Source organism: Indicator indicator, chromosome 24, assembly GCF_027791375.1.
Source record: "Indicator indicator isolate 239-I01 chromosome 24, UM_Iind_1.1, whole genome shotgun sequence".
NCBI lineage: Eukaryota > Metazoa > Chordata > Aves > Piciformes > Indicatoridae > Indicator > Indicator indicator.
This window is the reverse complement of record NC_072033.1, coordinates 5,771,708-5,798,743: the sequence shown is the minus strand read 5'-3', so window position 1 is coordinate 5,798,743 and position 27,036 is coordinate 5,771,708. Positions and strand designations below refer to the sequence as shown.

The window sequence follows — 27,036 nt, the reverse complement described above, 5'->3', positions numbered from 1 at the left end:
TCCCCCAAACCCATAGCCAGCCCGCAAGCATCCCTGCCGGGACCCACAGCCAGCTCACGGGCTGCGGGCAGTTCCTGCTGCTACGGCACCGGAGCTTGGGGCGTCCTCGGCTGGCCCCAGAGCCCCCTCGCCAAACTGCAAGCATCCCTCATCGGACCCACAACCAGCTGACCCGGCTGCGGGCATCCCCGTATCTGCCCCATTGCGGGACCCCGCCGGAACCCACTGCTGGACCGCGGACATGTCCCGCCGGACCCCACGGGCGGATCCCGGGCATTCCCCGCCGGACCCCGGCCACCCCCCACGGGCCCCACAGCGGGACATCCCCCGCCGGACCCCATGGGGAGACCATCCCCCGAGCGCCGTCGCCCTCTCACCTCCCGCCTGTCCGCGAAGCGGAGCCGGCCCCGCCGCTCGCCTCCAGCGCTCGGCCCCGGCTTTGTCTCCGCGCCGGGGGCGCGGCCGCCGCCCCCCGCCGCTGCCGCCGCGCCGCCGCCGCGCTGGGTGCCCGCACCGGGCCGGGTCGAGCCGGGCTGAGCAGAACCGGGTCGGGCGCTCAGGGCTGCGCCGCCGGCAGCAGCATCGCGCAGCGCCGCGGATCCAACGCGCTGCCGCCTCGCCCGCCCCCGCTCACCCCTTCTCCGGGGCGGGGGGGGGAACCCACGGGGAGGGGAGAGAGAAAAAAAAAAAAAAAGAGGAATATGGCAGCAAACCGGAAACGGCGGATGGGGGAAAAACCAGCAGCCCCTCCCCTCCGTGGTTTTCTTTTTTTTTTTTTTTTAAGGGAGAAGGCTCCGGGCAGCCGGGCTCGTCGGGCTCGCAGCGGGCTCTGGGCCGCCCCCGCCCCGGGCTCTGCCCGGCGCACCTCGGCCCGCGGCGGAGGGAACCGCCTGGTCGCGCCGGGGACACTTGTGGGAGCGGCGGCCGCAGTCCCCCGGGCGCGTCTGTGGCTGCGCGGCCCCGCGAGTCAGGGGCTGCAGGGGGCTGCAGTTGTGTTTACCCGGGAGCCGGGGCTGTTACAAGGACTGGTTTAGGAGCGCCGATTGGGACAACCACTGTTCTGTCACATTCTGCACTTGAATCAGTGCATCCCCGTCCCCAGGAGGGGACACCTCGCTGTTTCAGGGGGGCTGCAATCCATGTTCCCCCTCTCTGAAGTCAAACGAGGCAAAACTTCAGCGCTGAGGAAAAGCAAGGAAAGATCAACCAGGTCCTGGCCCCCCTGGGGAGCCCCGGGCAGCCCTGTGGACCTTTGCAGGAAGCACTGTGACGTTCTGGTGGCTGCCCCCCATCTGAACTAGGCAGAACAGAGCTGTAGGTGCTCCTGGGTGCCTAGTCCCCCACTGGCAGCACTGTCCCAAGCAGGTGCCCCCGAGTCCTGCTTGGGCAGGTGGGCACAGGGAGACAGTTCCAGCCATCCCTCCCCTCACTGCTCAGCACCTTCCCCTTCCAGAGCCAGGAGGAGGTGTAAAATGCCCCAGCACAGAGCTGTGCCATGGTGTGCAACATGGGCTCAGGGCCTAGGTGGGCACCCTGATGCCTGGCCTGAGCCCATCGGGTCTGCCTAACGAGCTCTGCAGCACTGGCACCTTCCCAGTTCCCCCATTAGCGATCTACTAAGGTGTTCCCTGTCCCTGATCCTGCAGGAAGAAACGGGCTGAAGCATTTAGCTGTTTTATGAGGTGTGTTTGGCTGCTGGTGACTCGTAACCCTTCGACCAACCCTTGCAGCCACTCGGTGGGGATTTCTGAAAACCCTGTTGCTCAGTGCAAGACCTGACACTTCAGAAACAATTTCGGAAGTTCACAAATTTCAGGGAACTATGTGGTGCAGTTTTCCTTTCTGTTTCCCACCCCCTCTTGCCTCGTTCTTTTGAGTTATTAAAAAAATATTTCCCATGACAGCAGCGAAGGCCAGCGAATCCATGAGTCACCAGGAACGAGGAGTCACGCACACACCGATCCATCACCCCTGGCCAACACATCGGAGGGGCCCTTCCCTGGGAGGAGCTTCCCACTGATAAGGTCCCTACAGCTGGGCAGGGCCTGATGCTTCCCCTCCTGCCTTTCCCTCCTTTTTCTCCTGTCTTCCCCTCCTGACTCTGGTCTCTCTTCTAGCACTGGGAGAGGGTGGTTGGGCGCCCTGCACACCTGTGGGGCAACTGGTGCTGGTAAGCAGCTGGGCTGGGGGCACCAGCCCTCCTTGGTCCTTGTTGAAAGCATCAAACCACAGCTGAGTTTGTGCTGAGGCTTTCTGGGGGTGTTAATTTGTAGCCACCCCTTGGCTATCTGGACTCTGGGGGTGTGTGTGGGGAGAGATCCCTCAACCTACCATCCGACATAGGATTCCCGAATTAACTGCATGGCATTGGGCAGCCCCAGGATTCTGCTCTGTGTGTTCACACCTCAGTACTTAGGTCACACTTTGGGGCATAGAGGGGGTTACACTGATGCCAGGGGTACACTGATGCCTGGGGTACCCCATGCCTTCCCCTACTGTGCCTGCAGACGCTCCCCTCTCCCTTCCCATCCCAGGAGCTCCTGCAGCCTCAGAGCTGGTGTGAGGAGCCACTGCTGGAGGGGAGCAGGGACTCGGCCCCAGCCCTGGGGAAGCTGGTTGGGATGACTCAGCCTCTACTGGATCCAGACCCAAAGCTAAGATGCAATTATGACTTATAAATATTTGAATTTTGTTTTCCTCTTTTGCAATCAGCTCCTTCTCCATGGGCTGTCCTACAGTCGTTTCCACCTCCGGTGGTGCTGGGCTGTGGCTGGAAGGCAACAGCAAAGGCACTGTGCCTCTTAACACACCAGACCGAGTCCACCACATCAGCTCTTCTTCTTCGAAGTTGCCAATAGGCAAATTTCAAATGGCAAATAGATACTCTCTAAAGCCAGGCTCTTATCTTCTGGGCTTGGATTCAGGAATGTGGCCTCCCAGGACTCTGACATGAAACATGCAGCGCTGGCAAGAACGCGATTTCAGACCATTCACACTTCAGCAACCCAGCACACCTCAGTGGATGCCCCCAGCCCCCTTTCCTTTCCCTTCTGCCCCACTCCAAGTGTTTATCTCCCAAGAGTCTGATCCACAATTATTTTTTCTTATCCAACTAGGGATTTCGGTCTCTTCCCTGAAAACTTGCTTTCTCAAGATGACTCTTTCTCTTCACTTTTAGCACTGATAAAATCCACCCTGGGCAGAGGAAGATGGTTACAGAAACTGAAACCCAGCTGTTTCCAAACTGAAAAGAATTAGCACTGCATATTTCTGGTGGCTCAGTTTTTACAGCATGTCTGGAAATGATAATCTAACAAGAAATCAAGATGTGCTCAGGTGTTTCTGTGCTTTCTTGCTGACCTTTACCCAAGTTTCATCAGGAAAAAGAAGAACAAGGGTTGGGAGAATATGGGCAGAGCACTGTCACCTCATGAGCAGGTCAGTCCATGGCTTCTTGCCCTCTGAGGGTGCAGATCAAACTGCTCCACAGGGCTCCTGAAACCTTCCTGAGGGGAGGGTGCTTTTGGGGCCCAGTAATTGATCCCAGCCCCTACCTCCTCAGTGTAGCTGTGGGTTTACAACAACACATCTATTCATCTGCAGCCAGATTTATTTTTAAGCACCCCCTTGGCAAGCATGAATGAGTTCTGTCTGATGGGTTCCTTTCCTCAGGCTAGCTGCATTTTGCTCACTGCAAATCCCAGATTTGTTTGCACGAATTATTTACTATTAATAGTGCAATGGTTGTGTTTGAGATGCTGGACAGACACAGCAGCAGCCACAGCTCTGAGATTTTACGATCATTGAGCTTCACAGCCCTGCACACAGCAAGCGCGTGATGGCAAATGCTCAGCACCAGCAGCCCCGTCAGGGAAGCTGCAGTTATGAGCTGATTTACTGAGGGGGATTGACCAGAAGAACTCCTGCAGCATGAGCCATTTGGCAATATTTCATGGTGGAACTGCTCATTCTGGCCATTCTCTCCCACACTGAGCTGCAGGAGTCGAGCAGCAAATGCCAGCATCCCACGGATTGTAGGATAAGATGAGACAGCTGAACAGAAGTCATCAGGAGGGCTCAGGACTTGTGTCCCTTAGCATGGTGACAATCTGCCCTGCAAAGGGAACCCTTAACCCCAGCACTGAGGAGGCCCCAGCCAGGAAGTGTCACTGCAAAATTCCCTGGGGAAAAGGACCACGGGGAAACGACTGACTGGGTGATGTGCAAATATTTGATAAGGAGGCACCAAGTTCAGCAGCTGTGGGGGGGAATGATCTGCATGTTCAACAGAGGCACAACATTCCCCATCAGGTTTCTGACTGGTAAAACATAGCACATTGATACAACCCCAGTTAGGTATCTTGGAGTAGCTCATTTGGGAAAAATCTGACACTTTCTGCTTCTTGCCACAGCTCAGCTAAAAAGCCACAGGCATAAAGTTTCCCAGCAGTGAAACTTTGTTTTCTTGTCCAGTTTTTGTACCAGTAGAAAAGAGCAGCTGAGAAAAGCCTACAGAAACATGTCTAGGTGGGATTTATAACCCTTGTTCTGGCTAACAGCAGTGGAGGGATGGCTGGGCAGCACAAAGCTCTGGTGGTCATATCCAGGTGATCCTGCCCAGGGGGCTGTGGTAGCAGAGGAGCCCAGGCAGTCTCCTGGCCAGTACCCCACTGCTCACTGGCCTGCAAATGGCCACAGTCTGCACCAGGCAGGACCAGAGCAGACACAAGGGTGTTTCCCTTTAATCATCCACTCTTGGTCCTTCAAGTGAGGGATGGGCTAGGGAGGCCAAAGTCTGAATCTGAAAAATTGAAACCATATGATGCTTGGATCCATGCCCAGTTTAAAGTGAGCTTAGTAAGGGGGGAGGTAGGGAGCAGAAGTGGTTGCACCTTCTCCCCCTTGCTCAAAAACTGCTCCTTCTGAGATTTCCTTCACTACAGAGGCTTGACACTTGGGGACATCTGCTTTGGCCACCCAAAGGAGCTGCCTTAGCATCACAAGTAGCCACTCTGTAGGAACCACTGTCACTCCACCTCTTCTCATGACTATTGTGGTCCAGCTGTTCCAACTCCAGTGTGAGCCCACCCAGCATGTGTCGATGTGCAAGAGTTGCCCTCAGGGAGCCAGAGGGACAAGACCTCATGAGCTCCATGCCAGCAGCATGCCTCCAGCTTGGCTTCTGCCTGTGCTGCTAGAGCGGAGGCACAAACTGCAGCAGGAAGTTTCTGGAGCTGTTCCCTTAGGGAGAGCCTTTGCCCTGGGAGAGCCCACTAGTGCCTGTCTTACTCTAGGCTTTGGCTTTCAGCAAGGTGAATTTTTGAGTTTGGGATGGCCTTTGCAGAAGCAGTGGCCAAAGGGAAGGCAATAGGAACCAGCCTTGGAGCTGGAGACACCTCAGCTGTAGCCTCAGCTTGGGCAAAGCAGGAGAGGTCTCAGGGCAGCACTGATGTCTTTGATGGCCCCAGGCCATGAACTGAGACAGGCTGAACTTGACTCTAACTGGGGCGGCACCTCAGAAGCTTGGACAGCCTTCTGGCAAGAAACAAGGGGATGGTCTAGTGTGCAGGTTTCACAAACACTGCACTTAGTATGTAAATAGGACTGTGTGGTACTAGGGACACAGCTCCATGTCCAGAACCGAAGACAGGAAGAAGTGAGAGGCCTTCAACCCCTAATGCCCACAGCATCCCCGTTTGGGAGCTGAGCTCAAGTGCAACAAGAAACATCAGCCAGGCAGCAGACGTTCTTAAAAGCAAAGATGTGATCCAAAGCAGCTTTACCTTGTACCTACCAGCCAAAAAGGCTGGACTGGAGCCATGAAGGAACCTGTCAGACTCTGCTCCAACCACTTGCTCTGTGTTGCTGTGGACCTCGTTGGGACTGCAGTTTCCTGATGTGTGGCTGCTCATGCCTCCAGCAACTCAGGGTGTGAGGAGTAGCAAAGCCACACTGGGGCCTGCAGGCAGTAAATGAAGTCAGGGAAGCTGGGAGGAGGGAAGTGAGCACTGCAAGAGGTTGGGGATTGCACAAGAAAAATCTGAGTGTACTGGAGAGCAGCAGGATTGGAATGGGCAGCATGGAGCTTGCACAGCACTGTAGCACTCACGTTGCAGGAGCTGGGAAGTGTAACATCTGTATCTGAACTCCTTTTGGCTCAGGGGCAGCTGATGGGCTTCACAGGTATACTGAGGCCACCCAGGCAGAGACCTGTCCCTCCCCAGAACTTACACCTGCTGCTTGAAAGCGCTATCAGGGAAGAGAAATTCTGATGAGCTGATTGCAAGGGGACACCCTTCTCTCACCCTGGATATTTCTCCATGTGTTATTCCTTTGTTTCAGTCCTTGTAACAGCAGGTGATACCCACTGTCTGTCACTGGAAGGTAAGATTTGGCTGCAAGGACAGAAGAACCCAATGGCCACGAGCCTATGGGTTGGAAACAGTAAGGAGGGCATGGAGGTGAATTACAGTGACAGAAAAAAACACAAATTGTGAAGAATCAAACATGAAACAGGAAAATCAGCTGAATTTCAAGGGAGAGGCAAGAAGCCAAATTCATTGTGCTCAATTGCCAGCCCCAAGCAAGAGACATTCAGACCAGCTACTGCACACTGGCCTGGCTACCAAAAGCCAAAAAGCACCTCCCAAACAAACCACTCAAAAGCCATAAACTACCAGAGGTGAAGAGCAGGACCTTGGACCTGCAGTAACTGCTAATTTAAGAAGAAAAGCAAACACTGATTACAGCCCATGTGTCTCTTGCAGAGAGAAAGGGAAAGCTCCCCAACCAAATCACTCCTTCTGGTTGGATGAGGAAGAGGAGGTGGGTCAGATCCCTCCCCAGAACCAAAGCTGGCAACCAACCTCCTCACCAAACAAGCACCATGCTCTAGACTCCAGCACTCTCCATTCATCATCCCATTTGCTTGCTGCAGTCAGTCTCTGATGCCTCATGAGATTAATAAACAAACAAGTAAATCAATACAGTCATCTCGATGCCTGCAGGCCACAGGCTGTGAATTACTTCTGCCTGAAGGAAGTCTCAGTGTGTAAGAGAGACTCCCAAGACAGAGGTCCAGCACCCAGGGGAACAGTTCGGCAGTGTCCTGGGAAAGAGATGCTGAGCAGGCCCCCTCCTCCTACAGCTTCCTGACTTCCTCCTCAAGCCTCATCATGTCTAGCCTTGACCCTCCCTGAAATCCAGGCACTGAAGCAATATTTTCACATTCTTCATGATGTGCTGGGAAATGAACTTAGCTTATGGACTTGCCAAGGAGGCTGCTCTGCAAACATCAGTCCTCTTCAAAGATGGCCTCAGGCTCTTCCCTTCCTATCAGTAGGGAAGCTCTCCAGGATCTCTCTGAAGCAGGGAAAAACATGTGTATGAGAATGAAAGTAAATTAGGTCTGAACAAGATTAACAGGGATTTAATTGAACTATGTGAACTGGAACTCCAATCACGAGTTACTTATTAGCCTGTCTCAAGGGATTGTGCTGCTGCACTGGAGGAGCACAAGGATGCATTGTAAGCATGGGACAGCTCAAGGGGATGGTGGTGGGACAGCTCTCTGCATGAGTGTCACCACAGAGGAAGAGCTGCTTGAACACCATCAAAAACGAAGCAAGGAATTCTCAACTCCCAGCTGTGTTTCTTCAGAGCTGAGACTTGGCCACTTGAGGGAAAGGAACTCCACGGCAAATATCAGCAGAGGAAACCCAGCTCTGAGCCCAGTTCCTGTGCTTTGGGTGGCAGAGCACGGTGATGTTCACCAAGGTGCTGCTGGCTGGCTGGTGTCTAGAGGCAGAGCTTTGAAAACCTCCCCTTCAATAAGAGTGACTCAACAAGGTCTCCAGCTCCCTTTGGGATGTTAATTACAAAACAGCCCGGAGAGAAGTGCTTGGCAATTAAAGGAGTCACCACATCAGTCCTTCCCTCGGTTTGGTTCTCTGGAGAGACAACCAAGAGACGCTTGTCCGAGCTTTGCTACCACACCAGTCTCACCACAGCCAAGAGGAGCCACCAGGCAGCTCCACACTCCAGCCATGTAAACCTGAGCTGCAATCACACCAAGGGGCTGCTGAAAATCCCTGTCACCCGCTTGCTGAATCCCCACCTAATCCCCTGCCTGTATTAACAGCCAATGATGCCTCGATCACTGCCACCTTTGGGGGGGCCCTCGGAGCCAAAACCTCTCTTGGCAAGCACATTCACTTACTCTCCCTTCCAGAAAGGTGAAGCTGCACTGGATGAGTGTTTGCCCCTTCCAAGTCAAACACAGATGCAGATGCATACATGCCTGACAGCATTAACTAACCAATTTCTCCCAGATTAAAGAATCTGAAAGGCTTTCCCTTAATGGATCATTTTTATGAATAGGTTATTTATGCCCCTGTGTTCCTGTAGCCTGAGAGCTCTGGCAGCTTCCACACAAAGAGAAGCAGCACAACTTTATAAAGAGATTTCTTTTCAAACAAAGAGTTTCTGATTGCATTTATGACACGTTTCAAAAGCAATTAAAATACATGAGATAATGGCAGCCTCTAAGACCATACTGTGAGTTCAGCTAACAAGAGCATAGGTCTAAAGCCTAGGAAATTTATTTTAATTCCTCTTCCCTTCAACAAAACCAAACCCCAATATCCATGATTTCTGCTTACCAATGAGTAAGCCAGCCTGCAAGCAGCCAGATGCAGATGTTGATGTAGTAGCTTGCTGTTTCAGGTAACAGCCATACACTGCTCATCACCAACTGGTTCTTGGCTGGAGAAGGGCTTCTTCATTTTGGGTAATTTGTGTGCTACTCTCTCAATTTCATTAAAGCATTAAACCCACCCTTTAGGCAACCTGCAGGAGGCCAGAGTTGACAGATACAGCCACCACCATCCCCACATTAAAATGGCACCAGTGATCTGCAGTACCTAGCCAGGGCAGTGGCAATGCTTTGCTTTCCCCTGCAGATCACAAACAGGGACACAGCTCTGTCATGGAAACACAGCACAGAATTGCTCTTTGTTATTCACGTGGGAAACGTTTCCAATGTTTCTTTGTACCGAGAACTCAAAGCAACTTTAGAATGTTTGTATCTCCCATGCTTTGTTCTGTCCTCCTTGTACTGCCTTTGTGCAGCTCAGTGAAAAAGAAGAAAAAGGAAATGCTGAATTTAAAGCAGAACTTTGAGGAGGGTTTTAAGCTGCACAATTTGGTGTCATCATTCTGGTTAAGAGAAGCAATGAGCCTGGAGTAGGGAAGCAGTGAGAGGTTAGAACCAAACCAGTACCATTATCCATCTGTCTCAGCCACCAGAAGCAGGAGCAAGCAGAGAACGTGGCTGTTCTCAGCGCCAATGGTTCACCAATGCACTGCTCAACTCCTGTCAGGGAACACACAGCACAACACATCTGCAGCATCTGGGCTTGGGAGGCACTTCTGAATTGAGGGCAGGAGTCTGTGCATGCAAAAAGGATGGGAGACTTGCAGCCCTGCCAGAGAGAACCCCATCCTTCAAAGCTGCTCTGAACCCTGGGTGCGCCTCCAAGAGCAGGTTCTCCTCCCACTGACTCACTCCTGATCAAACAAACCAAGATGTGAGCTGGCATCAGGAAGCTTGAGCTCTCTGTGGCTATGTCACCACCTATCTCTTCCCAGTCCTGTCTAGCCATATTTAAATCTAATACTAGCTTGTCCCTGGGCTTGGAGAGCCAGTGTCTATGTCTCTTGCCACACACTCACGCTACACAGCCAGCCTGCCACCCCTGGGATCTCAAAACACCACATCCCTCAGGCTAGGATCACATTTAACTCCAGGAAGAGGAGACACAGCAGACTGCAGCAGGTCAGGCTGGGAGGGAGTTTGCAAATGTATCCACCCAGCTGTGTTGGAATGGAGCATGTGGCTGGGCGACAGGGAGTGCATGGACAGGACAGGCAGTGTTGTCTGGTACATGACCAGTGCAGCTCTCCGAGACTCCTGCCTCAGAGCAGTTTTCCTCCAACAGGCAGTACCTGGTCTTCCCAAGCTTCCAAGAACCCTCATTAGCACTGGCATTGAAGTCTGCACCTTCCAGAATCAAATTCTTGTGGTCTCTGAAGTCCCCCCCACAACCTCAGCTCCCTGAAATCCTGCTCTCAAGGATGGGAACAGAAAGGGAAAGCGCAGGGGTGGGGAATAAGGAAGAGGTAGTGATGCTGGGGAAATGGAAACTTTCATCTAGAGCAGTCTGGGAGCTGCTGAGTTATTACCTACAGAACTAAAGAACATGACAAAGACATGATTATGAAGCCATAAAATGCAGCTCTGTATTTCAGAGTAGATGACAAGAGAGATGAATACAAAGCTGTGTAGTGTGGTCTCCTTGATCCATTTGATCCCTCTGCCTTCAAAAAATACAACGCAAACCGGAATCCAAAGCAGCAGACCCATGCTCCACCTTCCCCTAGGACTTCACTACACATCCTAGCCAGTGTGGAGGAGCTAGGACAACAGCCCTCTACACCCAATCAGAGATGATGGAAGCCACTTCAACGGTGACCAACACGTTAATGATGTCAGAGAAGTCCTGGACATGCAAAGTCCTCTTTGCTTGTAAGAAATCTATGGCAGAACCTCACCCCTTCCACTCTTACAAGTTCCTTGTTTTTTGTCCCCGAAAGGTAAAGCATGACAATGTCAGAAAACCATTTACATAGTCAGTTGCCTTTGATGTCATCTTCAAGGAAGCATGATTGGAGGTGATAGTTTTGTCTTTGAGGCCCATTGGTCACGTCTTTATCGTTTCTTTTTGGTCTCCTTCTTGGGTTTTTTGCTTGTCTGTGGAGCAGTTGCCTTCGGTTTCTTCACTGTCTCTGAATTCTTGGGCTCAGAAGTGTCTGAGTCCTACAAGAATCAATTAAAAACAGTCAGTTACTTTTCTGTTACCGTTTGCTGACAGCTCACTTTGGGAATCTGAGTACAAGCCAAAGGAAGCAAGTGCTGGGTGTCTCTGTTGGAACACATCTACATCAAACTAAATCCCCATCTAATGAGACTCCAGCAGAACCATCTCTGCTCCTTCTGCATGTGCTTTATGAGGAGTGTGAGTTTATGCACAGAAACAGCTTGTTACCAGAGAAGCTGTTAAAAGCTTCAGTGCCTAAAACAGGTCTTGGAGAAGAAAAACAAAACCAACTTTAAAGGCAAGAAGAAAATCAACACTAAGTGAAAACTATTCAAATCAGGAAACAGAAAAGACACCACACAATCACCAGTGTGCATGGAAACACTCCAGAGCTATTGCTGCCAAATGTTAATCACGGTCATGTGCAAGAGAAAAAAAATATACCCCCCCTGAACAGTAGTAAGAATGGAAAATTCAGAGCCTCTAAAGCAAGCCCAAAATCCAGGGAGGGAATTGCAGGCAAAGCTTTCTTCACCTGGACTGACAAGGACTGCTTAGATGTGCTGCCTCTTTCCTTCAGGGGAGATGACAGATAGCATTTCAGCCCTGGGAAATACAGCCTAGTTATCCTGTGGAAACACAGGGGAACAGTGCCAGTCTCCTCGGAGGAAGCACACACACGCAGATTGCCTCCTTTCATTAAATGCATCTGAGTATAAATATTGCTTTAGCATCTTGGGTTCCATCAGTTGGAGCGTGCCAACTGGAAAAGGACAGACAGAAGATGGCTGAGCAAGACGTGCTGGTTCCAGGCTTCCAAGGCAGTGCTCCAGATAATGGAGGGGGAGGCGAGCATCTGACAGTATCCTTTTAATCAAGGAGCTTGGTTCAAACCCCTCTGCAGTTCCTGGGCTATTACAGCTCGCATCTGTGTGGCTTTCCAAGGAAGGAGGCTTGGCTGCCTTTCCAAGGGCTGTAATCGGCACATGGGGAGCTGGCAGGCTCTGGAGAAATGGAGCAACACACAGTTATGACTCGGGGATGCAGAGTGCTGCTGCTCTAAAGGGAACACTGCTGCCTTCTAATGTCCAAACCAAGGTAGACTTCAAAGCCTGAAGCTTCCAAGACAGAGAAGCTCCCTAATATCCTACCCAGCCTCAAGCATCATTCCCAAGACCTGGAGGGGCAGCCTTTGGTGTTTACTGTCTTGTCAATTGCCAGCAAATTAAGAGGACAGTAAACATGTGGAGAAAATAAGGAGTAAAGCAGGCAAAGATCAAAGCATGCTGGCAAACTTAAACAGTAACAGGTCCTCCAGATTTATTGGTTTAACTGGGGACCTGGTCTTCAGTTTCCCACTTCAAAATAAAGCTCTCACTCTTTCCAGCTTTCAGGAATCAGGCTACTCAGTGCTTCTCAATAATTTATCAGGGGAAACCACAAACTCTGACAGATGGGTGCTGGTGGTTGCACCAGTGCAGGACTTGCAATGCAACTGCATGGTGACAGCAGCCACCTGCTTCATCTGCCTGCTGGGAATCACAGCTCCTGCAGCATGCCTAGCAGGAGGGAGCAGGCACCCACACTGGGGCAGCATCACTAGCCCAGCAACTTCCCATCACGCCAGCAGTCAGAGGTGAAGGAGACTGGTCATGATCTGTACCCCTTGCACTGTACCTCACCCCCAGGCATTCCCCAGAGAGGCTGAAAATTCCCATGTTCCCCCTGCACAAGAGGGAGCAACCATGGCAATAAAGATAGCCTGAACCCTGAAAGCTTCCTCTGCTGAGCTGTTACTGAAAGTACACCACCACACAGAGGTGGGAGGTGTCCCATCCCTGGAAACATTCCAGGTCAGGGTGGCTGGGGCTCTGAGCAACCTGCTCTAGTTGAAGATGTGACTACAGGGGGGGCTGGACTACGTGAGCTTTAGAGGTCCCTTTCAACCCAAACCATCTATGATTCAAGGAAAATCTGTATCAAACCTGCAGCCTGATCACTGAAGTCACAGCACTGACTTCAGTGCTGTGTCCCCAGCTCCACAGGCAGTACACCAAGCATGTGGAGCTCTCTCAACAGAAAAGCCAGGCAGGGGCAGCCCATCCCACTGTGGCCCAGCTGAGAGGACCTGGGAGCCCTGTAGCTCACCTTAACCTTTCACTTTAACCTTCTCCTGTACTAATGGCATCAAAAGATGTTCCTCTTGCTGGCCCTGGGTGTCAGTACTGAGAACTGCCTTCCTCGCATTGGAATATTGCAGAAATTTTACCTGTAGCTTGTTTACAAAAATCACACACAGACTAGAGCCCCAAGTCACTTCCTGAAAGGCAGGCCCTGCAAAGGGGACACCCTCCCTGCCAATCAATGAAGCAAATCAGCAGCAGATGACAACATGAGGCTGGGACTAAAGCCTTCCAGGGTGCAGTCAGGAACAGCACCTACACGTAGCACACCTTGCCAGTGCTACAGGTCACTGTTTTCACTGATATTCAGAGAGACCCTGGCTCAGGTTTTTGTTCCTGACATTCTCATCTAGGAGTAAATTGCAAGACAAAAGCTGGAGGTGAGAAAGCAAAAAGGAAGGAAAGAGAGTGAACCATGAAGCTGTCATCAATAAACAGGGGCAGACCACTGTGACTCCATTAGCTACTCAAAGTCCCCTCCCCTCCTATTTTCCCCGACTCTGCCCATCTCTATCAGTGTCTGCTTACTGCCTTTTGGGACTTGGAGACAGGCAGGATGATGGCAAGCACACAGATCAGCTGGAAGATGGCTCCAAAGAAGAGTCCATAGCGCAGCACATTCTCCATGAATGTGGGCTCAGGGATCTCAGGTGGGGAGAAATCCAACTCAGCAGCCATCGTGAGCACAGCCTTCTTCTCCTCTAATGCTCTTAAGAATGGTTACTACAGGAGGGGGAAAGAAAGAGCAGTTATTTGCCTCATGATCTCTGCTTATTATTTTCCATTACAAAAAATCTGACAGAACATCTCTTGCAGGTGTTCTGAAGATCCCCTTGATCTAGAGACCCAGTTACAAAAGAGGGAAATGAAAGCAGCATTCATTTGGGTGCTGGTCTTTGACCACTTGCCTACAGAAACAGTCCTCATGCTGGTATCAGTCCATGTGTGGGTGGGGAGAGACAAACAAAATATGAATATTTGTGAAACAATGAGGAAAAAGCTTCATAAGCAAGAACATCCTTCTCTCAGTCAGGCATGCAAGGTGGCTGTCACTCATTTTCACACTGCATAGGTGACCACAGCCCTGCACAGAACTAACCACTGCTTACATGAATCACATCTGCTGAAGACACGAGTGAGCTATGTGTCTGAAGTTCAGCATGGCTTTAGTGGCTGCTTACACTAAGCCCCAGGCACCTTGTGACAGTCAGGCAGGTAGTCTGTGGCAGGGTTAAGCAGTGATCACCTGGTCCCATGCTAGTTTCTGAGCCACAAGACCATCCCTCCTTCCTTCCTTTTTATCTTTTGCTAATGGAGTTGTCAATTCATTCCCTGAATGACTAATGGCTTTCTACAACAACAGAGAACTCTCCTGCCACAGCTGCTGCAGTAGGCCACAGAAAGTCCCAAAAGGGAAATTCAATTAGTGTGAGATGCCATCAGAGCTGGCTGTGATTACTGCCTGACTTGGGTTTGCCTGACCTGGATGCTCCTGGGCTGTACTTATTGAATCAGCATTTACACACTGCTGCCTGCAGTTCTCTGTGTTACTAAAGCTTGGCTGTGAGACTCTGCTGCATGCATGTTTCACTGAACGGCATCAATCTGCAGGCTCTGTGTTTTTCAGAATAGGAGGAGATTTCTGCCATCTGCAGATGTGACCTAGTTCAGAAAGTTGGTAAACTTAAAGAGTATAATCTGAGTAAGGTTCTAGCTGATAAATGTGAGAATCAATCAACAGCTCAATGCGCTTGCGCAAGGGGTAAATGTCATTTGGGGTCAGGCTAAGAGGAGTGGTGTATAAATTACAAGAAGTAATTATTTTGGTTTAATTCAGCTGAAGTAAGGGATATTAAGTTTCTATTTTAGATTACAGGAAAAAAAAAATCCCAACTGCAGGAACTGCCAGCCACTGGAATACAGACAGTGGAATCCCTTTACTGGTGATTCAAAAGAGCAGATCAGCTGGGATGGGGTCTGAGTAGATATAATCCTGCCTCTGAATAAGGAGATAAGACCAGGTGACCTCTCATGGTCCCTTCTTCCAGGGCTGTACTTCAGTGAAAGAAAAATGTTTCAAATTCTGATTAAAATGCAGTCAGCAAGGGCTGCACAGGCCCTGCACAAGAAGCCAAAACACAGTCTGGGCCACTTGGGCTCAGCACATCTCAATGTAGACCAAAAGCTGCACCAGACATAAAACAGTGCCAACAAAGCACACACAAAAGTGGCTCATTCCTGACTGCCTTTAACTTTTAAACCCACAAATCCACTAAGGCAGCAGGTCCAAAGCAAGAAACAGAATCATGGGAAGCTTCACCCCTGAGTTGCATTTTATCTCTAATTATTTATTTGGATATCTTTTGAAAAGGTTATTCTTGCCCACCCCCTTCCTCAAACAGGGCAGGAAGGGATGCTACTTCAGTCCTCACCTGAGTGGTCTCAGGACGAACCTCTACTGATGATCCTGAAACACAACACAAAAAATAAACCAGAAAAGGAAATTGATACAATGGAAACAAAAAGTCCCTGTCCTCATACTCTGCAAGCCTCCCCTCCTTCTCCTTTTCTATTTCACATCCCTTGAGAGTATCAGTAACTGTCTAACACATTCCAGGTGACATGATCAGTACCAAAAGCTCTCACACAGGCTGCTTTTTTAATGGCTGTTACCATTTTAAGCACTCCTCCACCAAATTCACAGAAGACCTGACATCATGCCCCATCTAACCCTAGCAAGAGGGTCCTTGCTTGCACAGTAGCCTCAGCTGACTGCCCACATTTGGACCATTAGTTTTCCTGCTCTCAGTGAAACTGAACAAATACTAGCAAAACCCTTCCCTGTTGTGAAGCTTTCCTGTGGTTAACACAATGCTCAAACCTGCACAAGCAGAGGCTAAACCTTATGCAAAGCGCAGGCTAAAGCTGCACACCAGGAGCCAGGGCTTGGCATCAGGCTCACTGTTGTTTTCTGTGCTGAACACAGAACCTGCAAACTGAGTTTTCTCACCAAGTGCTGCTTCCTCACACTGCCCTGCAGCTACTCCAGCAGGTCCTGGATGATAATGGAGTCTTCCTGCCTGTTCCCCAGAAGCTGACAATTTCACCACCTCCTCCTTGGCTACCATCTCTCCTCCACGGGTCATCAACCACCATTTTCCTCAGACTGCCTCACCTACTAACAAGGCTGCACCAAAAGTGATTATTCTGAAATAGCTTTTAAAAAATCATTACTCCTATTCCAGCTCCTGAGAGGAAGCTTCTCCTCCAGCTTACAAGTCAAACAGCAGCTACCACCTCTTCCCACAGGCCTGGCCCATCTCACTAGGACACAACAACAGAAATAGGTCAGCAATGGTTGCACCGCACTACAGGAACTGCTTTGGACTATCTTTAAAAATATTCTGTCTTGCCTCTGTTAGAGTTTCACAGCAAGCTGGCTACCAGCCAGAACTGTACCACAGAACCAGCAGAACCACTGCAAGCAGGAGGCTCGGTGACACCCCTGGAAGATGATGTGGCTGTCCCTCTGGGCACAGGATCAGGCCCTGTGATAACTAACTGCATACTTTCAGGATGAGGGCCGTAAGTGAGCCATCTCAGCAGAGCCAGAACTCAAACCTTTCTCTTTGCTGTCTGTGCTTCCCACCTGGCACCTTCAAGACGCAGCACTATATAAGTAATGAGCATAGGACAGAGCCACAGGAGCACTTCAAATTACATATTAGCTCCCTCCTTGCCTTTTATTTCTACCTCTTGGGGCAGAAATAAAGAGCAACAGTAGCGGTGCAGAAGATGAAAACTTCTGTCAAAGGATTAAAAAAAAAAAAAAAAAAAAATCCGGCTCTGGGCTTGTGAAATGACTTAGTAACGCTTGTCGGGATGGAGCCTGGCCAATTCCGACCGGCTGCAGGGGGCTCTGCGTGTGCTCGGCCCACTGCACACACGGCCATCGGCGAGGCCGAGGAGCCTGTCTGAAGCGCACCAGGCAGCCGGGTTCTCCAGCCGCGCCGGGGGCTATAAGGAGAACAACTTGCCCAGCCTCAGCGCTGGGGCCACCCGGAGCCCCTCCCTTCCCGAGGAGCCAGCTCGGTGCCGTTCTCTCCCACAAGCAACGGGGCCAGCCCCGGCCACAGCAGCGGGAGGCGCCACCGCGGCTCCCCGCACCGCGGCTCTCCCGCCCGCCTCCCGGAGCGCGGGGGCGATGCTGGTGCCGCCGCTCCCCACCTCCCGGCAGCGACACCCCCAGTGCCGAGATCCCCCGGGCTCCCTCTCCCGCTCTCGGCCCGGTCCCCGTGCCGCTCACCGCCCTCCGGCCAGGCCTCTCCGCCCCGGAAGTGAGCGCAGGGCGGCCCGACAGGAAGCGCGGCCCGGCCCGGCCCGCCCCCAGCAGCCGCCCGGGGTCCGCGTTGCTAAGGGCGGACGGCGAGCGGCCTGTGGGGTCGGTGGTGGTAGGACTCGGTCACCGCCTGCCTCCCGAACGCGCCCGGAGGTCGCTCGGCTTCACGCTGCGGAGGGCCCCACCCTGTCTGTAGGCGCCTATGGGTGCTGAGCCCTCTGCTGGGGCCCCTCCGGCAGCGGAGCACCCCGGGCCTTTAACCCCGGGGGTTAATGTGCACACCCCTAAAACAGAGTGAACGTTTCAATCCCCGCCGTCAACAGCATGGCCTTTCAGTACCGGCGGGTTTCTCCTTATCCCTGAGGTTTTGATCGGCTCCCTTGAAGTGCTCTGGCAGCGACAATTAAGAGACGTGCTTCTGGCTTTGCTCTTACCAGGGATTTTTAAGTTTTGTTTTCATGTCCTGGTTCATATCCAGCTCTGAAATGGAGATATCTTGATAAGATGACCTACAAAGGGAAAAATGTCTGGTGCTCTGTGTGTGGTATTTAAAGAATCTAATTTGTTTTGCCCTTTTCCTAACCCTAAAATATCAGTGGTGCCAGGTTAGTCTTGCTGCAGAGCTTTATTATTAGAGAGCCTAAATACTTTGGGGAAAACCTAATCATTTACTTATCTGCTGAGGGAGTAAGGTATAGCATTTGTAATAAAAGGATTTTCTGTTACCAAGCATTTGAATTAAATGCGTATTAATGAAAACAATTTCAAAGGTTTGGAGCAATTGGATTAAAACCCTTTCATCCTTTTCGCTGCAGAAGGCTTTACAGACAACGGGAGAAGAAGCGTGGCTGTGAGTTGCAGAGGCCAGAGACACTGTACAAAGGCATTCTAGCATAAAATCCCTAAGAAAATAATTACTCTGGAACACAGAGGTGTGTGTTCACAGACCTTCTCCATCCCAGACTAAGTAGGGTCCTCCAGCGAGGCACCAGCAGCTGAAGGACTGTTGTGAACCTGGTGACTGTGAGTCAATGGCAGGGTCAGGATCAATGCTCAGCCCACTGATCCTGGCTGTAACGTGCTGTGTAACCTTCTAGCCACGGCTCCTTTCCAATCCAAAACGAGAGTGGTGAGACCAAAGACAACTTCCTTAACTACTGAGGTTCTCTCCTGCCATCTGAGCTCTGTCTGCTGGGGTTGGAAGAGGGAGGAGGTGGTATTTAGAGCCAGAAATTCAGGAACCACTAACTCTGAAGCCTAGAGCTGAGTGTAACATGCTGACATCTGGCTGAAGCTTTTGGCAGTTCACTTGGGTGATGCTGGAACGCTCCAGCAGCTCTGCTGGGGAACACACAAAGCCAGACAGGTAAGGGCTCTATAAATGGACTTCCCCTGCAGAGCTCATCAGGCCTCCTGGCAGATACACATCTCCAGGGCTGGTGCCATTTGTTCTGTTCTAGTCTCAGCGATAGGCTAATGTTTGGAGGTTAAGCCAGCTTTTCAAGCAGGCTTTTAACCCTGAGACAGTACTTTCTGATATCCCTTCTTGCCCATTTTGCATTACTGATTTATTTTGCCTCTTTTTAATCTGATCCTTTTCTTCAGACTCATTCTCACAGTGCAAACTGTGCTCTCATCCAGAGGGACTTCTTCTTTGAGATTATTTTGATAAATGTTTGTATTTGGCTTCCTACAAGTCTGAATTCCTCAAGGGAAAATTCTCCCCTGGGAGATTTGTTGATGTTCAAAGCCTGGAGAATCTGAAGATCCAAAGCCCAGCACTTTATCCTTCCAAGGTGGAGAAACCCAAGATTTTCTAGTCTCACCATACCTGCTGGGTTGAAGTTTTTGGTCCTCTGCTTCTTCCTTAGAAGAAACTGGCAGCACAGGTCAAAACTAGTCTTTCTTATTTCAGTTTTGTTTGTTTGCTTTCCACAGAAATGCAACATTTTTGCAAAGAACTTAGGAATTAAAATTACTGTGCACACCAGTAATGGACAAGGCAATGAAATGATTAATCATTGACTTATTTATAATGTGCCTTAGTTCTGCCACTTGGGATAAGACATTTGTGGTAAGAAATGTGTCGCAAGCCCAGGCAAAAAAAAAAAACAACTTCTAATCTCAGGCAGTTCTGGTTAATTACTGCATTTTGTGACAAGTTAGCCACCACCACATCTCTCAGGTAAAAGAAAACCAGAAAGAACAGTTGTGTGGGGCTCTCTCAGGAGTGGCAGGGACTGGAGAAGCTGGAGCCCAACAGCCATCATCTGTGTCATTCTGGAGAAGTGCAGAAGAGCTTTCAACAGCTGAGAACATGAGATTTTCCTTTTTTTTGCCACTTGATGAGTTACTTCTTACTGGCATTACTTTCAACCTCACAAGGTGAGCAGGAGCATTTCACATGCTGTTCAGCTTATCTGAAGCTCTGTGTTGTGCACCTGGAATAGATAGGGGCAATTTTTAAAAGTGTGGCATGGAGAGTGGAGGAGGTAAAGCTCAGAGGAAATCAATATCTGGGAAATTGCTGCAGGATCCTAACAACGTGTCCTTTGTCAGTGAAGGATTGGCACTGAAATAAAACTAGCTGTGCTTCACCCAAGGACCCTAGGGAAGCTAGGTCCACATGGATGTGACTCCAAAATCTAACAGTTTCAGCTGCAGAAGGGGCCTGTGGCAGCTTGTACCTGGCTGCAGGCTCCACTGGGCTTGCTCTGGTGTAGGGGTGGGTTTAGAGGGCAAATAGAGAGTTACCCACTGCGTGCTGCTAACCTGAAGTGAAGGCCTGTGGGAGGCAATGTGAGTGTGGAGGATGCTGGCAACACTCGCTGTGGTAGGGAGGAGAGTTCTGGAGAAACTTGGGAGGTTCTAGGGACAGACCAAGAGATATTCTAAAGAGGAAAAGCTGTTCATTCTGCAAAACAAGTTTGTCATCTGTTGTGCCAGACTGTTGTGGGTACTACCCCTAAAATGAAGTTCCCATGAAGAATGCTGTCACACAGCTAGTATGTTCAGACTTGGAACACCACTGATAGGCACCAAGCAGCTTTCAGGCTCTAGGGAGTGCAGATCTGCAGCCAGCCACCCTCCTGCATGTGCAGAGGCTACCAGCTCTACCTGTGTGTGACTGCCCTGCTGAAAAAATCACCATGAGAACAAAGACCATCGTTGCCAGCTCCAATACACACTGCAACACAGATGGATGCAAAACTAGCTCCAAACAACACTGGATCCTATCACCAGCTGTAGTACCTACAGTCAGAGCACTCCTTGTGGGACTCAGGCTGAGGCTGAATGGCCAGCAGCAGTGGGGATCACAGCCATTCCTGCTGCAGCAGTAGCCACTCTAGCCAGAGGAGAGCTCAAGGAATTTGGTGGAGAAGCTCCACAAATGACCCTTCTGGGTCCTGGGAAGATACAAAGGTTTTGTCTAAAGCTGGGACAGGAAATCCCAGGGACAGAAAAGCTGCTCTATTTATGCTATTTCAGAACTCCTAAGCTGGATACACCCGACAGAGCCTGGAGGGGGTTTAGACATTTCTGCTGCCTTCTGCAATTAATGTGAAGTCACAAAGAGAGCTTATTGTTGTGTGAGTCTTGCTGGGTCCAGCTGTGCCCGGTAGAAACCCAACCCAGACAGTGCAAGGAAACCCTGAGGATGATGAAGCTTTATATAGCCTTCCTTGAAAGCAGCTCACTTGGGAGACAAATGTGGATCACAGCCTTCCTAATCCAAGCTGGGCAGCAGGCAGTATAAACCAGTCAGTTACAACTGACTCCTTGTCAGTTGGTCTGGGAGGTACTGCCTGGTATCTTAGAGCAGCTCTCTGCAAAGGCAGAGTACCTCCACTCCACACTGTGGGCTAACACCTTGAAATGGTGTTTAATGTGGTCTGATTCATCTCTTCAGCCTGTGTAGCACCAAGACAGTGGAAGAAAAATAAGTCATGCTGAAAAATTGGTGCAGCCAGCCTCACACATGAGAGAACATGAATAGATTGTTTAAAAACAAACAAACAAACAAACAAAAATCCCTTCCCCAGTTTGCAGAGACAGTGTGCAGCTGGGTGCACCAGCACAGGGAATTTGGGAAACCCACCCTGTGCTACCCAGAAATCCTCTTTGCTGGTCTTCACCAGCAGGTGATACAAATGATACATCTGCCTGATCTGCAGGGCAGGTCTTCTCCCCATGAACAGGCTGGTGCTGTTTCCTTTAATGGCTGGAGGCAGGCAGTAAGTTCTTGCTGCTCTTCACATTGTTTTGTTTCTGGATTGCACTAGAAGGGCCTTGGTCAGCTGCTCAGTTCAGGGCTGGCTCAAGCTCTTGTTTTGGTCCATTCAGTCCTTTTCCATGACTGCTCTGCGAAGTGGCTTGGTCCTGACTTGACACAAAGGGAATGTTTGCCCTTGGAACACTCAAAATGTGGAAAGCCCAAAGGGATTGGTGCACACCTGTCACATCACCACAAAATCACAGAATGATAGGGGTTGGAAGGGACCTCTGGACATCACCTAGTCCAACCCCTCTGTCGGAACAGGTTCACCCAGAGCAGGTTGCACAGGATGGTATCCAGGTGGGTTTTGAATGACTCCAGAGACAGAGACTCCATTGCCTCTTTGGACAGCCTGGTCCAGTGCTCTACCACTGTCAACGTAAAGAAGTTCCTCCTCATATTTAGGTGGAACTTCCTATGTTCAAGTTTGTAGACAGTACTCCAGATGAAGCCTCACCAGGGCAGAGTAGATGTATCTACCCAGGTATAGAGTGATTGTTATTTAACATCAGAGTCATCTGGAGTGCTGAGCTCACCCAAGCCTGTCCAGCTTGGATCACCATTCACTTCAGAGCTCATGGTTTGGAAGCGAATATTGCTTCACTAGGAAGTGAGCCATCATTACAGTGATGATTTCCCACCTTGGCAAGAAGCAAACAAGCAATGTCAGTCAGCCCAGTGCTGAATGCTTTTGACACCCACGGGCACACCAGATGCACCATCCTTCCTTACAATCCATCCCTGCCACTGATAGCTGCTGTGGTGCAAGGTGAAGGCATTCAGCAGCAGGCAGATATGAGTCATCTCACCTGCTTAAACTTCTTCCTAGCATCGAGTCACACAAGCCTTGAGACAGGAAGGTCTGGGTACCCATCAATCCTGGGCATTATGAAGTCATTACAAAAAATCTGGCAGGTGGAGCTCATGCTGGCACCTCATTTTCAACTCCTCTGAATTGTCCTGCTCTTCTTGGTACAAAGTCTGCATGTTGTTTTCAATGGGGCTTTCGTGAGCTTTGTTCCAGGAATGAAAACAGCTGCCAGTGTGTGCAGCACCCCAGGGAAGACCCTTGCCCCTTTTCCAGAGCACATGAGCAGAGCAGGGCTCCCTGGCTTTGTGTGCTTCATAGGAAGCTGTGATGCTTGTGAGGGACTGGAGCATGAACTAATGCTAGCAGGTGTGAGTAACAAAGGAGAAGGAGGAAGAGGCTGATAGTCGAAGAAAAAATAATAGCAAAAAGATAAACCCTCCTGAGCAGGCAGTATTAAGGCAGAGAGGAAGTATTAATGGTTAACTCTCTCTCATTGTGGAGCAGCAATTGCAAAGGGGGAGATGAGATTACCTGCAAAGTGAGTTTGTCATTCACTCTGTGAGATTATCAGTGTTGTTATTTGCTCTTCCCTCTGTGCATGAGAAAGCATGCAAATGACCCTCGACTACAGGCACAGCCATCTGCCCCCAACCTCCCTGCCTGCGTCCTGCAAGCACACAAGAAGAGGATGCAAGCACAGCCTCTGAAAACCCAGGCAGATAATTGATTCTCTGACGCGTAGGAGCCCACAGGACTCCTGAGGGAGCTCAGGTATAAAAGAGGAGATGCACCTCCCTAGCAGCCAGAGGAGCTGGGGGAGAGCTGAGAGAGCCCTCTCTGCCCAACACTGTCCCACGTCCTGCCAGGCACCACGGAGGGGACAGACCTGGCAGGGCTCCCCAGAGCACTCTAGAGAAGAAGTTGGGTTTGCAGGAGGGGAAAGAAACCCCTGGACAGGAGCCAGTCGAAGCAGCACCTGTTTTCTGCAGCACGGTGAGTGTGAGCCTCTGTGTGCATTTAACAAGGTAGCCTCTATTTGGAAATGGGAGACAATTAAATGACACTGAAATGCCATCAGAGCTGGCATCAGTAACTGGCTTTGCCTTTGAGCCATAAGAGAGTTTGTTGTACCGAGTTATAGGATGAAACAATAATTGAACGACAGGATAAATGAAAATCAATAGAACTGTCACACAGATGAGCCTTGTACAAACATGCTCAACATTTAGGTAGCTGTAGCATTGTTCTCTTTTGCTATACTGATGGGAGTTCCTTTTACCCTGGAAAATGAATGATGTTGCTTGTCCATCTATAAAACCCTGTTTGAGCCAAACCAAAGTGCAAGGAGAAACGCAACAGTGTGTTACAGAGAGCGTGAATCCAGCTACAACGAGGCAGAGTAAGGCACTTAGAAGGATTTCTGCTTTTCTAATGCAGTATTTTACAGTATAAAAATCTGAGCTTTATGAACAGCAGGCAAGGTAAAAGCTTCATTTCATCTAGAGAGTGGTGTTTTTGAGAGTGCTCAGGTTAAGGTTTCAGAAGCAGTAAGCGATGGTTACCCCATCGCTGCAGCATCCCCATCACCATGCTGCTGCTGGGGCTGCACAGGATGGAATGAAGCTATCCAGCTTTATCTGCTGGAATGGTGCTAAAAGCTCTTCATCTTCAGGGGAATTCATTAATAATTTTTTTTCTACATGCTGCCAGGATGGAAAGTAAGGAGGTGTCTCTCACCTCAGGAGAATTCAGAAGGTGCAGAGCTGTCAGGCTGCCTGTTTGCAGGGTGACACTTCAGTTCCCCAGCTCTCCTCTGACAGAGCAGACACCTCTGGGAAGGGGGTGTAGGACTTTCACTTCAGACTCCTTCCCCAGGGAAAAAGGGAGACAGAAATCCCCCAAAAGATGCGATGAGAAACAGACTGTAGTTAAGGCAGAGAAGACAAAGCAAGAGAGGGGAAGAAAGGCAAAGCCAGAAACAAACAAACTCAAAGAAAATAATAGTAGAGAAAGAAAAAAAAATCTCAAAGGGACAAAAAGTGATTCTGGAGGAAAACTCAGCATTCAGAGAAGATAAACCAGCTACAGAAAGAAAGGGTCCACCAGGGACCAGGACCTTCCATCCTAGGAAGCAAAAAGGGAAGCAGACAACATTGGGCAAGGTTTTCATTTACATTAATTTCTCAGCTCACATTGCAGCTTTCCTGATATTTTCCAGGCTGGAACTTTCTATAGATGCTTGTGCCTCAGGCTCCTGGTACACCCAACTTTAGAACATTGCTTTAGAACATTTCCTCTATCTAGGAAGATCTGATCTGGGATTTGTCTTGGAGATATTTAGGGGAGAGGCACAGAAGAGTCATGCTTTTCGAGTTCAAATGAAAAAAGGGAAAAAACAGAAAAGAGTGAGCAGGAAATTTGCTCTATACCCAGAAGCCCTGTGAGTCTCTCAAAATCATTTTTTGCTTCTTCTAAGCATTCCTCAGCTCTCTGAGGGGCCAGAGTAATTCTGTAAGAGACTGGGTATCAGAGGAAGGGTATGCCCCCGTAAGTTCATAAGGAGCTCTGCCAGAGCCAGAAGCAACAGTGTTGATCTCAGGGGAGCAGGTGAGGAAGTTGCTGATCCCCCAGCTGGGAACAGGGACTGAGCTGAGAATGAGTTTGTGATAAGAACCCCATCTCTCAGTGTATCACCTTTCCCTATGCACTTCTGACACTGCCACTAATCCTCTTGCTAACTTCCATGGTATCAAGGTCAGACCCACCTGAAAGACCCTCAGTCCTTAGCCTTCCCCTCACTATGTTGACCTACAATGAGAAGGGTGAGCAGCTACATCCAAGCAGCAAACCAAAGCTCACTGCTGATGCTTTCCATCGGCAAGGGCCCCCTCCTACCATCACCATCAGTAAACCCACTGCTCAGAAAGCTGGCTTGGGCATCTAGAGGCCCAAGCAAACCCTTTCTATTTGGAAACTGCTGTTTTTGCAAGAAGTATCATTATGTCATTATGCATTTGGAAGAGGTTCCCCCCCCTCCCCCCTTCTTATGGAGATCAAACAACTTTCTGCTCTTCTTTTTGTGTAAAATAAGACAGGGGATAGGGAAACTTGGTATTTAAAAAGATTTCTGTCCACATTCTTAGAGAACCCTTTTGAGCAGAAGATCAATCGTGTTCAGTCGAGCATCGGGAAGAGCATTCACTGAAACACCTCGCTTCCAATGACAAAAGCACTGCCTTCAGCTCTGAGGGTGTGCAACCTCAGAGGACTCTAACCTGAGTCACTCAGCCTTCCCAGGACACCAAGCACTGCAGGGGCTGTCAGAGGGCAGACACACACGGCTCAGGTCCATCTCTCCTTCCACCGAAGCCAGTGCTCAGAGATAGGGGAGGGCTCCTCTCCATACAGCAGCAGTTCAGCTCTCCTAAAAGGATGTATTTTGGTCCAGCACCTCCTCTCCCCATGCATACCAGCTCAAGGAACAAGGAAGAGTTTGGGTGCTGTGTGGCAAACTGCTGCCTTTGATAAATGGTTTGCCAGGGTTACCTCCCGCCCAGCACTACCCCTCTGCCCAGGAATCTTAGTTGGATTTCTCTGATTCTCCCCCATCTGTGGACAGAAGCAGAATAGTGAGGGTTGGAAGGGACTTCTAGAGATCATCTAGTCCAACGCCCCTGCTAAAGCAGGGTCACCCACAGCAGGTTGCCCAGGATCACAATTTTCAAGTGGGTTTGGAATCTCTCCAGAGGAGACTCCATAACTTCTCTGGGCAGCCTGCTCCAGGGCTTTGCTCTGGCACCCTCACAGCAAAGATGTTTTTCCTTAAGTTTAGGTGAAACTCTTTGTGTTCTAGTTTGTACCCACTGCCCCTTGTCCTATCACTGGACACAACTGACAAGAGTCTGGCCCCATTCTCTTGATACTGGCCCTTTAGATATTGATAAACATTGAGAAGTTCCTCTCTCAGTCTGCTCTTCTCCAGGCTACAGAGAACAGCCAGCAAGGGAGCCTGCTCAGCTGTTGTGCACCTGTGCAAGGCAGACACACATCCCCAGGAGAGCAGAGAGCAGGAGAGGTCCCAGGACTGGTTGCAGATGGTCCTGTGTGGGCAGTGATGATGTTTTTTAGCAGCCTCTGCTAACTGCTACCCTCCAGCATCCAGGTGCTTTTACAGATCCCCAGGGTTTACCCCAGTGTAAAAGGTCCACAGCAGCAGTGGGACAGATCAACAGGGGTGTCCCAGTGTGACAGCCTGCTGATGAGCCTTGCCCTCCTGACCCATGGCAGGCACCAGCTCCCTGAGGGGTCACACACAGCCACTGCCCCCAGCAATTGCACTCCCTGGGGAAGACTTTGCCACATCAAGACACTTCTGTGTTGGGAAACACCATAACCACGAACACAGGGGCACATTCCCAGTCCCTCTGTGCCAGTAAGTGAGCAGCGGAACTGAGAAGACAAAGGTTGCACTTGCTCTCCTCTGTTGGCACTGAACATCTCCCTGCTGCTGACTAAGACTGCTCCACATTTCAGGTGACTCCAGAGGGTGG

General features: G+C 50.2%; 1 protein-coding gene across 1 annotated transcript; it reads right to left on the bottom strand.

Moving 5' to 3' along the window:
* Window positions 1–10,321: 10,321 nt before the first annotated feature.
* MANBAL (mannosidase beta like) lies at window positions 10,322–13,738 on the bottom strand. Its single transcript, XM_054391979.1, has 2 exons — window positions 13,589–13,738; window positions 10,322–10,876 (listed from the first exon to the last, which is right to left on the bottom strand). Exons 1-2 carry the CDS (start codon window positions 13,736–13,738, stop codon window positions 10,769–10,771), a joined length of 258 nt encoding a protein of 85 aa, XP_054247954.1. The 3' UTR covers window positions 10,322–10,768.
* Between the last annotated feature and the right edge of the window lie 13,298 nt (window positions 13,739–27,036).